At 39.5% G+C, this 13772-nt stretch overlaps 1 protein-coding gene across 1 annotated transcript in view; it reads left to right on the plus strand.

Moving 5' to 3' along the window:
* fstl5 (follistatin-like 5) overlaps positions 1 to 13772 on the plus strand; it is a 179908-nt gene that overhangs the window by 154242 nt on the left and 11894 nt on the right. Inside the window, exons 13-15 of the mRNA XM_088343264.1 lie at positions 1765 to 1914; positions 5004 to 5111; positions 6488 to 6612. Coding sequence (XP_088199390.1) covers positions 1765 to 1914; positions 5004 to 5111; positions 6488 to 6612 — 383 coding nt within the window. The remainder of the gene's footprint in view (positions 1 to 1764; positions 1915 to 5003; positions 5112 to 6487; positions 6613 to 13772) is intronic.

Genomic DNA, 13772 nt, shown 5'->3' on the forward strand with positions numbered 1-13772 from the left:
ATTGGACTAAAGACATCTCGGCTAAAATTGAACCAGGCGTCTGTTCTTTTACATATGTATGTATTACAGAGACTGTTTTGAATGTCGGCATCCCCTGGTGAGACGCTAGTGTGTATAATTGTTTTTTTCCCCCCTTGCTGTTACCTCTGCAGCTGACGCGTTGCTACAGCACAATGGTATAGTGTTAATAATTTTTCATTTCTACATTGCCAGGTGCTGCATTCTTTTGATTCAGTTTTGCCAGAGCGACATGAGAATAGAGATTACATTAAAGATTTTAATGAGTTGACAAGAAAAATATGCTCTTTGTTGTCGAGGGAATTCCAACGAAAACAAACATCGAACTCGCAATCCCACACAAAGTATGCGATATGCCGAGACGTAGGAGCCGCCTACGTTTACACCCTCAGCTGCGCCAGCGAGAATATCGGTAAAAGAAGAAAGGTTGGGATGAATCACTCTTTCTTTTTTAGATCAGAAGCCTCATTTGGACAGTGTGTGGCTGATTTTGTACATTTGAATCTAGCTAACAAGACGGCTTCTTTATTAGCTTTTTGCTAGCTTCAATCCATGCAGGTTTCTTAGAAACAGGTGACATGGACTTTCTGTGACATGCATCTGAGTCTGTCGGTTTTTGATATTCAACAAAAAAAAATGTTTAAGTAAATTGGCATCAACAAACAAGTGACTAAAACTCAACTTTTTGGGATGCTTTGACAAGAACATGTACTGGTACTGAAACTTGCAGGACACCGATACATTAGCTGCTCTATTAACCTTAAACTTTGTCCTTGATTTTTTGTGATTGCCACCACAAAATTTTCGCAAGTGGAAAGAGGAAGCGGCTTATTGTCGACTTCTCGAGTTGGAGGAGTTATTTACCGGTAAAAGTAACATCGAGGATGAAAATTTCATTGGATTTGGTGATTTGGAGTGAAGCTAATACTGATTTAGCATGTTCTTTATGCAAGAAATATCTGAAAACTCTTTATATGTTATGGTTGGAAAAAATTATTTTTATGAAATTTCTTGAACTTTTTAGTTTATGTTTGAAAAAAATACCTTATTTTTTTAGTTGCTTCAAAGAACCCAGGACCGAAACAAAATTAGACTTTCGAAGTTTGAAACAAATTCACAATTTGTTTATGTTAATTTCAACAAGATGGCTACATTTTTCCTATTGTTATAAAACTACAGCCTGAATTTTGTAAAGTGTGCAAAATAAATACCCCAGAAAAGAGTGGAGAGGCCAAAAACCGACATTAATTGGATTATTTCTGACACAGCGTGCACCATGGTAGCTTTTCCCACTTGCTGCGATCGTTATCGTTATTGTGATATTTGTAGCAGTGTTAATATACGAAACGACCACAGAGGACAAGAATGGTATATTCCTGTTCTTCACGAAGACAAGTTGGCCAGGGGGAAGGCACCTGCCACCCCGGCAAGTTATAAATACACACAAAGTAAGTTAATTCCAAAATCCCAAGGCCTTTTTTATTGCATCCCTCCTGGCCAGCTGCCGCCTTAAATCGCCCCTCGGAGTCAGGAACAGACAGCTGTGCAGAGGATAGCGACGTCAGTCAGCCAGGGGAAAGGAAAAAAAACAACAGAGGTTGGAAGCTGAACATCCATGGGAACGCGAAATCTTTGTTGTGTGGATTATGCAGTCCAAAGAGAAAAAAATCTCATTAGGCAGGAGGTGTACAAAAAAAAGTACTTCACTGTTGATAAGCTGACCGCAAATCGTTTTTGTGTGTCTAGGAGGAAGTTTGTCCCTCCTCAGAAGAGGACGAGGCGCAGAAATGTGTGTGGTCGGCGGCGGTCAATGTCAAGGACAAATTTATCTATGCGGCGCAACCATCGCTGGATCGCTTGCTCATTGTGGACGTCCAGTCGCAGAAGGCCGTCCAGGTAACTCAATTGACTCTTGTTTATGTTTATTCTCGTTACCGACTCAAGGGTAGCTATGCTGTCAAACTCCATAGACCGATGCATCATTTAGCACAAAAATGCTAACTAAAGAGGTTTGGGAAATCGGGTGCTTGTGATGATTAATTGCGCACTAAATGTATGCTAACATTCTATGAAAGATGGAATCTGCCATACGAAGAAATAATTGTATAAATAAAAACAAATATATGCCATATAAATGAACACTTAAATGAATCATGCAATAACTCAAATCGCGTAACAACTCCATCTATGAAATGTATCTATTTATGACATTTTGTTATATATTTTCTTCTTTATTTCCGTATTTTGGTGTGTATTTTGTCTCAACAAAATATTGCCCAAATAAGGATTTTGCTTCGCTGCCTGAGCTGATTACTTATTGGTTGATCAGTGATGAAGAACGGCATTACAGTTGATCAGAGCACTCATTGATCAACCAATAGGTGAAAAGCTCAGCATTTTAGACCCGCCCCCTCCCTCATTTGAATGACATGTTGACAAAATACAGGACAAAATTCATAACAGAATATACGACAAAATGCACAGGAAAAAAAATGAAAAAATCACAACGATTAACACGAATAATGAAAAATACATGACAAAATACATGGCAAATGACAAAATACACAACTACCGTATTTTCCGCACTATAAGGCGCACCTAAAAGTCTTAATTTTTTTCAAAAGCTGACCATGCGCCTTATAACACAGTGCGCCTTATATATGGCTCAATATTAAATTCGCAAGGTCTCGCAACTTACTCAACAGCCGCCGACTAGATTCTGCCCCGAGCGCGAAGTCGTCCGCGGTGTATGCTGGGATTTATATACCGGCGTTTCATTGGCTAACCAATGTGTCAATTATCATTTGAATCGATCACTATTGGCTGAAGTTATTCGGAGCCTCGGATTGGCTAGATGCCCAAAACAAACCCTCCAATCGGCCGAGTTTAACAATGGCGTAGCAAGTCCGCGGTGTATGCTGGGATTTATATACCGGCGTTTCATTGGCTAACCAATGTGTCAATCATCATTTGAATCGATCACTATTGGCTGAAGTTATTCGGAGCCAAAACAAACCCTCCAATCGGCCGAGTTTAACAATGGCGTAGCAAGTCCGCGGTGTATGCTGGGATTTATATACCGGCGTTTCATTGGCTAACCAATGTGTCAATCATCATTTGAATCGATTACTATTAGCTGAAGTTATTCGGAGCCTCGTATTGGCTAGATGCCCAAAACAAACCCTCCAATCGGCCGAGTTTAACAATGGCGTAGCAAGTCCGCGGTGTATGCTGGGATTTATAAACCGGCGTTTCATTGGCTAACCAATGTGTCAATCATCATTTGAATCGATCACTATTGGCTCAAGTTATTCGGAGCCTCGGATTGGATAGATGGCCAAACCAAACCCTGCAATTGGCCGAAAAAGATGTGTCAATCATCAGTTAAATCGATCGCTATTGGCTGAAATTATTCAGAGCCTCCAATAGGCTAGATGACCAAAACAAATCTTGCAATTGGCCGAGTTTAGCAATGGCGTAGCAAGCTTAGCAAGCTTGCTAAAGTACACCATAGAGAAACATGTTTTATCAGTCTGTATTTGCAAATAATTTACTCTCCTGGATTTCCTTCACTAACGGTTGTAAGAAGACCATGATTGCGTATCATTATTGAACGTGAGAACTTAGGTGAGTTATGCGGCTTTATGTTTTCCCGGTATCTTGTTTTAGAACGATCTTAATGTTGCTGTGATGAGTTGAGTGAATTAAACTCAATTCCAAGTGTTTATTGTCATATGCACAGTAAAGTTGCGAGTGAAAAAGAAAATAGAAACATAGAAATGTTTGGTATTTCTTGAATCCCAAGACTTCAACCTTCCGAATGATATTTGAAATGACGCATTTAAGTGACATCGTACGGACACCGCATCCGCACGTGTCTATGACACGTATTTGCTTCTTTGCAAGCTTTGGGAATGTTAAGGGGGTAATCAGTTTGACTGAATCATCTGACTGTTTTGTCGACGTTCCCATTGTAGCGCCTTATAATCCGGTGCGCCTTATCTATGGAAGATATAGGACCAAAAACTATTTTTTGGGGGTGCGCCCTATAACCCGGTGCGCCCTATAGTGCGGAAAATACGGTAAACACAAGATAAAATGAATAAATACGAAAATATATGAAGAAACACAACAAAAAACATCACAAAATACACTAATGACAAAAACATGACAAACCAAATAAATGACAAGATAATTGACAAAATACATAAATATGTGAATTGCATTTATACATATAATTAGTAATCACGTGATTTATTTATGTGTTCATTTATTTATAGCATATGTTTTTAGTTATTTATACATCTCTTTAAATGGCGGGATCGGTCCTCCATAATACTCAGCCAAAAGGCAATTGAGATGTAATACTAACTCCTGCCACACAATGATATTTATTTTTATGGATTTTCCCCCTACAAATTCTACCTTACTTGCTCCTGTTTAGATTCGAATTTTGCAATTTCATAAAGTACAGCGCAAGCAGCCTGTAATACTTTTTAAAAGCTTCTGCTTCCCTCGGGGAATTTTAGTACTTTTGGGAGATGCCACTGCAGGCAAGTGACATACAACATGCTTGTTGATGTTTATAACTAAGTGGCTGTGCAGTCCTCGCATCAGTGCATTTTCTGGGCGTGTCTCACAGATGGCCGTTTACGCCTCTCTGTTCTCACGGGGGACTAGAACGTCTCAGCCGCCGCTAAGCAGGCTGAGCTTTCCGGAAAACTGTCATCGGCTCATTTATTCCAGCAGCCTGCAGGTTGAGCTCCGCTTCATTATATTAGCAGCTGTTAATTAAAAGAACCAGAACCTCCCGCTGCCTCCACTTTTGCTTTTAGTTTTTGCTAAAGTGATGATGGCAGCAATGTAACTGTACTCGAAATAGGAATTAATGGATACTAAAATGAGAGCTGATGGTAGGGCGTCAACACGTCAAAAAATGTATGTTGTTAGAATTGCAAAAAGGCTTACATGTGTTTGTGATGTAGACGGTCAGCACAGACCCATATCCTGTCAAGCTGCACTATGACAAAACTCGAGACCAGGTGTGGGTCCTCAGCTGGGGAGATAAGCAAAAGAGTTTCCCAACACTGCAGGTAAGAAAAAAGAAAATCTCCCAACTATTGTCTTGGACTGGACACTAGAACTGCAACTACTATTTTAAGAGTTTTCTGGTCACTGAATATTGAAACGATAAGTTGAATAATCACATAATTGTTAATTTTTTGATTAAATTTAGCATGAAGTTGATTTAATTTTGTGGTAAATGATAATAAAAAATGAGAAAAAAATATACAATGAAAAATACATGTTATTGAACATACTGCGGCGTCAGTACCAAAAAAAAATGCCCTATCTAAAACCAATTAGTCACAGAGCTCAGTCAGTAGAGACATAAATCCTTTAATAAACCTGCACAGACTAATGTATAATACATTAAAATCAAGTAAATACAATTTTTATCCCTGTAAAACAAGAACAGGTTCATTAGCAGCAGGAGAACAGTAAATAAAACAAATACTATGTGCATTTTGTAAAATATATTCAGTGTTCAACTGCAAATAATGTAACAACAGAACTTAATTGTTTCCCAATAGATGGAAATCAAATGGTTTTAACAACTGATGTTTGACGTTTTTTAACGTTTTGACAATTGTTCTTCGGACTGCATGCATTTGATATAAAATACATTTGGCAGGCACAGTCCGGCATAAAGCTCAAGCCCTGTTTTTTATAGTGAAATATCACAGTTCACACATCCCTTGACCAACTGGGTCATCGAGGCGCCAATGAGGATGCAGCTCTGGACAGCTTTTTCCACTATAGACGGCTCCTGGCTTGATATTGGGTCGTGGGAAAAATGGCACTAGTCCATTCCTTAATGTTGTCGGCCCAGTTCTTTTTAGGTTTTACTCTCCTTCTGCCCCCTAGAACTTTGCCCTGGAGTATCTTGACCAGTCCTGATGATCTTGTAATAACCATTCCACTGCAGTTTGCATACAGTTATCAACAGTTCGTAGTAGGGTCTAATTTGCCCTCTGATGGTGTTGCGCAACATTTCGTTTGTCACAAGGGCTATGTAGCAAAATATAAAATGTATATTGCCTGTCATCAAAAACAAATTAGCTTTGTTATTTGAATCGTACCAGGGTCAAACATTGTTCGTCCAACTATCTGACGTGCTTTCTCTTTAAATAATCATGCATCAACAAGGTACTGCCACAATACACAAGGTCTGCTTTGCAAACTAAAGTATCAGGCTAAAATGCTCCAAAGTTTTGGTTCGCTTTCTTGATGTTGACGCCGTCATTTCTGTGTTACTATGTTACCGCTCAAGACAGACAATAATCACGTAATATGCCTCACTCTGGAAAAACATGTCTGGTGACAATATTCGACGAAGGAATTCACCGTCAACACTCGTCCTCTGTTTTTGTATCTTGCAATAATTTTCTGTCAAAAATCCTGGCAGGTGATCAGTGAGGCAAGCGTGAGGGCATCTCACCACACGGTGCACATGCAGCCAGTGGGCGGCCGCTTCGACAGGGTGGACGACTTTTTCATCCCCTCGACCAGCCTGCTGGTGGACAGCGTGAGGTGCGTCACAACACATCATCTGCACACATCTTGTTCTTTCAGTGCACTCTCCGGAACGCCGAGGTGGTTTGTTTGCAAAATCTCCAACTGGTTTTCTTTCAACCACCTGTCTTTCAAGCCCAGAGCAGGTAGGCGGCGTATATACATTGCCAGGCGGCACTAGGAGAATACAGAGGTTTATATTTACCTTATTTTGAAGGTTGTTAATTTAGACATTACAGCAACCTTTGTTATTTACAGGGGGTAGGTAGAAGACCCTGACACGATTAGTACATTTACAAATGTCGTATTAAAAATTTGATTAAGACGGACTTTTTCTTCCTCTGCAGGTACAAATCAATATCTGGGTTGCGAGATTAGATGGGTAGAAACAAGAGCTCAAGGAGCAATTCCTTTGAGGTTTTTATTACTATAAAAACAAATGAAACTGAATATTCTGGACTTGTGAGTATGCAACAAGGCTAAATGCTTTCAAACTGCCTGACAAACATTTATATTCCAAAGGGGCGGAACACACCGGGCTATGACAAAAACTAAACAAATCAGTGGAAAATTCCCCGAATCCAAGCTTTACACCAGTCATTGTCCTTTTTCCTGACTAAATCATGCAAGTGGTTTGATAAGACTCAAGGCCTCCTCCTTAGAGTGAATCAGAACATCTCCTAGAACAGGGGTGGCTCTTGGCCAATAAAAATGCCACTCTTTGCCTCATCATATTTTCTATGTTCTGTGGCTCTTTGCCTCATTTCATGTTTAGTTTTTTTCCCCTCTTAAAACACACTTAAATCCATCAGAATTAATAACAATTAATACATAATATTTAAAAATTAATTTGGCAGATTTGTTGTTTTTATGCTGCTCATGACACATAACTGACTGCCAATCATCTGCGTAGGTTACATCTAATGCCAGTGTAGTGCCTAAATCCGACTCCCCTGCAAAATCCCCCCCCCCTCGCATTCTGCTGCGCTTCCGACAATACTGATCGTATTCTATATAATAAGTTTAATAAACGCGTTATATAGACTGCGATCGCTTAATTGTTTGAATTAGCTCGCTTTATTGTTTTAATAAACTTATTATATAGAATGCAAACGCTTTTGCAGCAGAATACTTCAATTACGTTCACGCGAGGGGGGAGGATTTTGCAGGGGAGTTGGATTTAGGCACTACACCGGGAAATTAAGTAAACATTTCATGAGCGTGCAGACTGTTCCCCTCATGGTCAAAATGCAAAGCAAAACTGAAATATGTAGATGAACACAGGGCATTTCAGGAAGAATGGGAAGATGCTTACTTTTTTATTGAACGGAATGGCAAATCACTTCATTATGCAGTACCACGATATCCCATTTCAAGACTTCAAATCTTCAGCGTCATTTTAGCACAGCCCATGCTAATATTAACACGGAATTCCCCAAAGGTACTGAACTACGCAAGCAAAAAGCGAGCACCTTGAAAAGCCAGCTAAAAAGTTAGTATAAAAATGTTATTGTTTATTTTTTATTAAGTATCAAAATTTAATGATAAAAAATCCCATGCACTTGTTCATTCATTCAAATGTTTTTTTGTTTTTCACTTCGAATAAAATTTCTTTGAACCATTTTTTAAGTGACATTTTTATTTTGCCCTAGTGTAGTTTGGAAAAAACACCTGATTGAACATGCTTGTGTGAATATTTTAATATTCCATTAGTTTACATTTTACAGGTTATATGTGTGCATCTGAAGTGTGTTCAGTAGTTGTGTGTGTCAGAGAGAGGAAGAGAATTTGATAGCGAGAAAAAGTGTGTGTGTGATGAGAGCGAGGTGCCGGTGTGTGGAGGGGGTATGTGACCTCCAGGGTAGTTGCTGTGTTAACTCTGGCTAAGGTGCATTTGATGTGTGTATTGAGGGTGGACACTTTCCTTGAAATCAACACAAAAACAATATTTGTTGTATTATAAGGAGACGAGTGTGTTATGGAAAATATGTTTTTAATTGTGTGTGTTTGTGTGTATCTGTCTGTCATGGCAGGTTAGTGCGTGGTGTGGCTCCTAGACTCTCACAGTTAAAAATGTCGGCTCTTTGTGTCAAACTTTTTCGCCATCCCTGACCTAGAACAATGTAGAGACTGTATAATAACCAAACAAATGGATACATTGGGACCAATAAATAACTACATTCGAATATACTGATAATCATAATGTGCATTTATTCAACTAAATGGTAAAATGGTAAATGGTCTGAATTTATATAGCGCTTTTCAAGTCAACGGAGACTTCCCAAAGCGCTTTACAATGTGCTTCACACTTACCCATTCACACAAACACACACTCACACACCAATAGCACTCGCTTATGGGGGCATTAGGGATTCAGTGTCTTGCCCAAGGACACTTGGACATATAACACAGAGGAGCCAAGAATCGAACATGCGATCTCTAAATCCCAAGACAAGTGCTCTACCTCCTGAGCTAATGATTAACTTGATTAAAATAATTATGTGATGAATAACAGAATGAAACCTATTCTACTGGAAAATTCACACAATTATGACTCCAGCAAATTCTGGACTAAAAATGCTTCTTCTCTGCTACATTTTAAACTCTGCTGCTTTTTTTTTTCCGTGGTCGCACTGAAGAAAACAGTGTGTTGCCCTTTTCCACAACACATGCGCTCTAATTATGTACAATACACATAAGTGACATCTGAGAGCACTTTTGACACCCTTCTTGAGGAGAAATTAGTTTTGGCCAACCTTTATTCATATAATAATACATATCTGGAGCAAAGTAGGTTTGACGGTACCTATTCAATACTGACCAGGCACTTAGGATATTTCAAAAAATTTCACCCGCAAATTAAGTATTCAATTCATACATCCATATTAAAGAGCAGTGGAAAATATATATCAAAGCTCTCTTCTCTTTCCATATCATTGATGTCAATGTCAAGTTTCCTGTAACTCTCAAGGAATGATATCAAGCAAATGCACTTTGGTCCACTAACGTAGCAGCTATCATTGACAACAAAAACAAAAAGACATTTCCGTGTTACAATTCGGCACTATTCTCGTTTAGAAAAATGGGGCTCTTATTCTATGCACACACCAACACTTCAATCTTCAATAGTCAAATGATCCGAAAACACATGACGTAAACAACTCGGGGCAGAATTAAAAACGGCATCAGCAGTCCACACCAAGTTCCCCACACATTTAATGCCAGGTGTGTTCCTTTATATTGCCGATCAAGCCAATGTTTCGTTCTTAAATTTGAGCATGCAGCTTTTCATGAGGTGCACTCTTATAGTCAGGAATTTACAGTATATACTCTGTAACACATTACAATATTACAACAAAATATTTTCAGAAAAATGTTAAAATAGTTATATTACCTACAGATGATTTGATTTAAACATTTTTTCAGAGGTATGTTTCTATGAGGGCAGCACGGCAGCGCAGTGGTTAGCGCATGTGCGACACAGTTCATGTCATGGGAACCTCCTGCGTGGCTTCAAATCCAGCTCCAGACTTCCTGTGCGGAGTTTGTATGTTCTCCCTGTGCTTGCGTAGGTTTCCTCCGGGCACTCCGGTTTCCTCCCACATTCCAAAAACACGCATTTCAGGTGAATTGGCCGGTCCAAATTGTCCCTAGGTGTGAATGAGCGAGCGAGTTGTCTGTCCCCGTGTGCCCTGCGATTGGCTGGCAACCAGTTCAGGGTGTCCCCTGCCCACTGCCCGATGATTGCTGGGATGGGCTCCAGCACCCCCACGACCCTACTGAGGATAAGCATTGCAGCTGATGAGATGAGATGAGATTTTTGTATGAACATTAGTTGAAGACTCTCCATGAATTTAAAAATACAAGGCTAAACCTAGAAGCGGCAACTTCACGCTTGGATGGATTGCTAAAATTTTCAACCAACAACCTATAAGAATACATGTACTGAATAAACTCAACCGAGGGTCAGAGGGAGGTGAACATTTTGAGAGGAACGAATAGCGGGGCCTAGCCAGTGCAAATATGTGAGGTGCAACCGAGGTGTCCAGGTCAGGGTGGTACGCTGACACGGATGTAATTACATCCATTGGGATTATGTTTTTTTTTTCCAGAGAAAACATCTTTCTGCTCAAGCTAGCTGTGGTAACTATGAAATGTATTACGCATTTCAACTTAAATCCAAAATCCCAAGACCTTAACTATGTCTGAAATGTTACCAAGCAATCAATTATGAGCTTCTTATAAGGGCCACAATATTTAAAGCTCATTTAAGCTCTTTTTTTTTTTTTCAGAATCTCAACGATTTTTTTTTTTCGGTTTCTTTTAATTAATCCCAATATTGTCTTAGGTAACATTTGTTGTGTACTTATTCTTTATTCATTCAGAATTAGCATAATCAGTTTTATTTAAGTGCACAGTCTCGTCTAATAACAACTTTTTAGATTTCTAATGATGTAACTAACATCAAAATGTGGATTACTTTCTTTAATATATGTAATTTGTAACGAAAGTAATTGTCCTGTGCTATTGTTCATTCCTGGGGGTGTTCACAAACAAAAGCATTCAAAATCGCGGTGTTGTGTTAAGACACGTTTAGCATGCTCATCTGATGATTAAAACCTTCCAGAAATCAAACCAAGGCTAAGCAACATCAAGTGCATGAACATGTTTTATTGTTGACTTGGAATAAAAGTGAATAACTCACACGGCGTATTTACATAAAATCAATCGGAGCCGCTTCTTTAGGTCTGAAAGACTTTGAAGGCCGTCGTTGCAGCGGCCTCAAGCTCCTAGCGCAGAAACGTTGATCGATAGGCGATATGAGCCCACAGACGTCAACCGTTTTGTGACACCGCATTTAAAATCGATACTCTTCAAGTCTTTTTTGCCGCATGAGAATCCACGAAATTTAACTGTTTCACTTTTATCATCACTCGGACACTCAACAGGTATGAAAACTGTCTGATGGCAGCCAGTGTGTGAAAATTGATTTATGCTCATGCTCATGACAACTCACTGGATCGCAAATACGGATAACATCCCGATTAAACCACCGAGTAAAGCTTCTGAGCTACTTATTTTTTGAAGATGTACCCACCTTTCACACAGGAGACTCAAATGTTATACATGTTTCTGATCAGTCATCTAAGAACTTTACCGCTAGGTAAATGTTTAACAAAATCGAGTCATGTCACATTTAATTGTATAGCCCTTAATCACAAAAAGTCTCAAAGGTCTTCATTGACCCAAATTATAGCATCGCCTGTTCTGAAATCCACACGAGAGCAAGGAAAGAACAATAAAACAAAATTATGATCAGGCATAAGCTATAGAATAAGTGTTTCTTAGTTTATATTCAAACGCTTCTACTGAGGTTTCTGATGTTATCTTAGAAGGCAAAGCATTCTCCATCACTGGGGCCTGAATAGAAATTAATCTAGAGCAGGGGCCAGCAAACCATTTGGTGTGGAGTGCCACTTTCAAATTTCCTTGTAAATCAGTGTGCCACACTAAGATTAATGACTCGCACAACATTTTTTTTAATATCCAACAGAGCTGTAATTTTACACCAGTCCAAATATACAACATGTATATACATTTTAATCGTATAACTGACCAATTTATCTTCCACTATTCTTGTTCATCAACTAAAAAATGAATGTGAATAACAAGTGGAAAGGCCTGTAGCCATTCATGACTTCAACTTTTTGCCACAAGAATTAACCAGAATCAACCATTCTTCATTAACAATGAACTACAATTAAAAAAGTGCTATGGACAGCTACCATACCATTCATCAATGATATCTATTTTTAGAAAATATCAAAACTTGAAATGACAGCAGCAAAGCAGAAGGCAGGCGCGCACACACGCATACACCTACAGACATTCTTCTTTAAAATATTTGCCATCAGTAAATGGTTTTATGTGCTTTGCTATGCAGTGAGCAATGTGATAGCTTGCTTCAGTGGTGGTGTTTTTAGCAGTGACAAAGGTCTTCAGGGTCTGTGTTTGTTTGCTGTACCTGCACACTGCACGTTTTAATGTATCTGCCACGTCAGACTCATCCTTGAATTTATGTTCATGTTTCATCTCGTAATGACGTTTAACACTTGCTGTGCGAGGTAAAATGCTCTTGAGGCATAATGCACAAAACAGCACGGTCATTTTTTGCACAAAGCCTTATTCGTCTGTCCACGCTGGCTGGAAAGAACGAGATGCTTTCGCTGGAGGAGCTGTCATAATTCATTAATTTATCGCGCACGTGTGTTTCGTTGGCTGGGTTAAAACACAGATCTTTCCTCTGCGAGGCGCTGCGCAACACACTGACACACGAAGCAGAGGAGGAGGGGCGCTAACGTAAAGCCTCTAAATAACACGGCGCGCAACTGAAAATGTCTAAATTTCAGGTAAAAATGCACATTTTTAAAATATAATCATTATTATTTTGCCGTGTGCTCGCGTGCCACAGGTTAACCCCCCATAGGTTGCTGACCCCTGATCTAGAGCCTGCAGATTTCTTCTTGGCTCGTGTAGTTACTTGAAGGCCAGCATTTTCCGAGTTGAGACTTCACACTTAATCATTCATACACACTCATACACCGATAGCAGCGTCAGCCATTCAAGGCGCCTACCTGCTTATTGGGGGTAGTTAAGTCAAGTCAAGTCATTTTTATTTGTATAGCCCTTAATCACAATAAGTCTCTAAGGGCTTCACAGATTAGTACACTATGTTACACAGACTATTTTTCAGCCGACAAGAAGAGTAGGTTATTATTCATATGCAATGGAGTAGAAGTGAGTTTTAAGTTTAGATTTAAACATTTCCACTGAGGTTGCAGATCGGATCTCAGGGGGAAGAGCATTCCACAGCACCGGTGCCCGGATGGAGAATGCTCTCGATCCAGCAGAACACTTCTTTGCTCTCGGGATCACCAGAAGACCGGCACTCTCAGATCGTAGGCTTCGGACCGGGACATAGGGGCAGATCAGATCTGAAAGATAAGAGGGAGCAAGTCCATGTATGATTTTGTACAATACTAAGAGAACCTTGAAGTCACATCTTTGGCTCACTGGAAGCCAGTGCAAGTTAGCCAAAATCGGTGTTATGTGATCGTACTTTTTTGTCCTAGTTAAAAGCCTCGCTGCGGCATTTTGTACTAGCTGAAGAGACTTGA

Source organism: Urocampus carinirostris, chromosome 9 (assembly GCF_059441175.1).
Source record: "Urocampus carinirostris isolate Australia breed hairy pipefish chromosome 9, RoL_Ucar_1.0, whole genome shotgun sequence".
NCBI classification, from domain to species: domain Eukaryota; kingdom Metazoa; phylum Chordata; class Actinopteri; order Syngnathiformes; family Syngnathidae; genus Urocampus; species Urocampus carinirostris.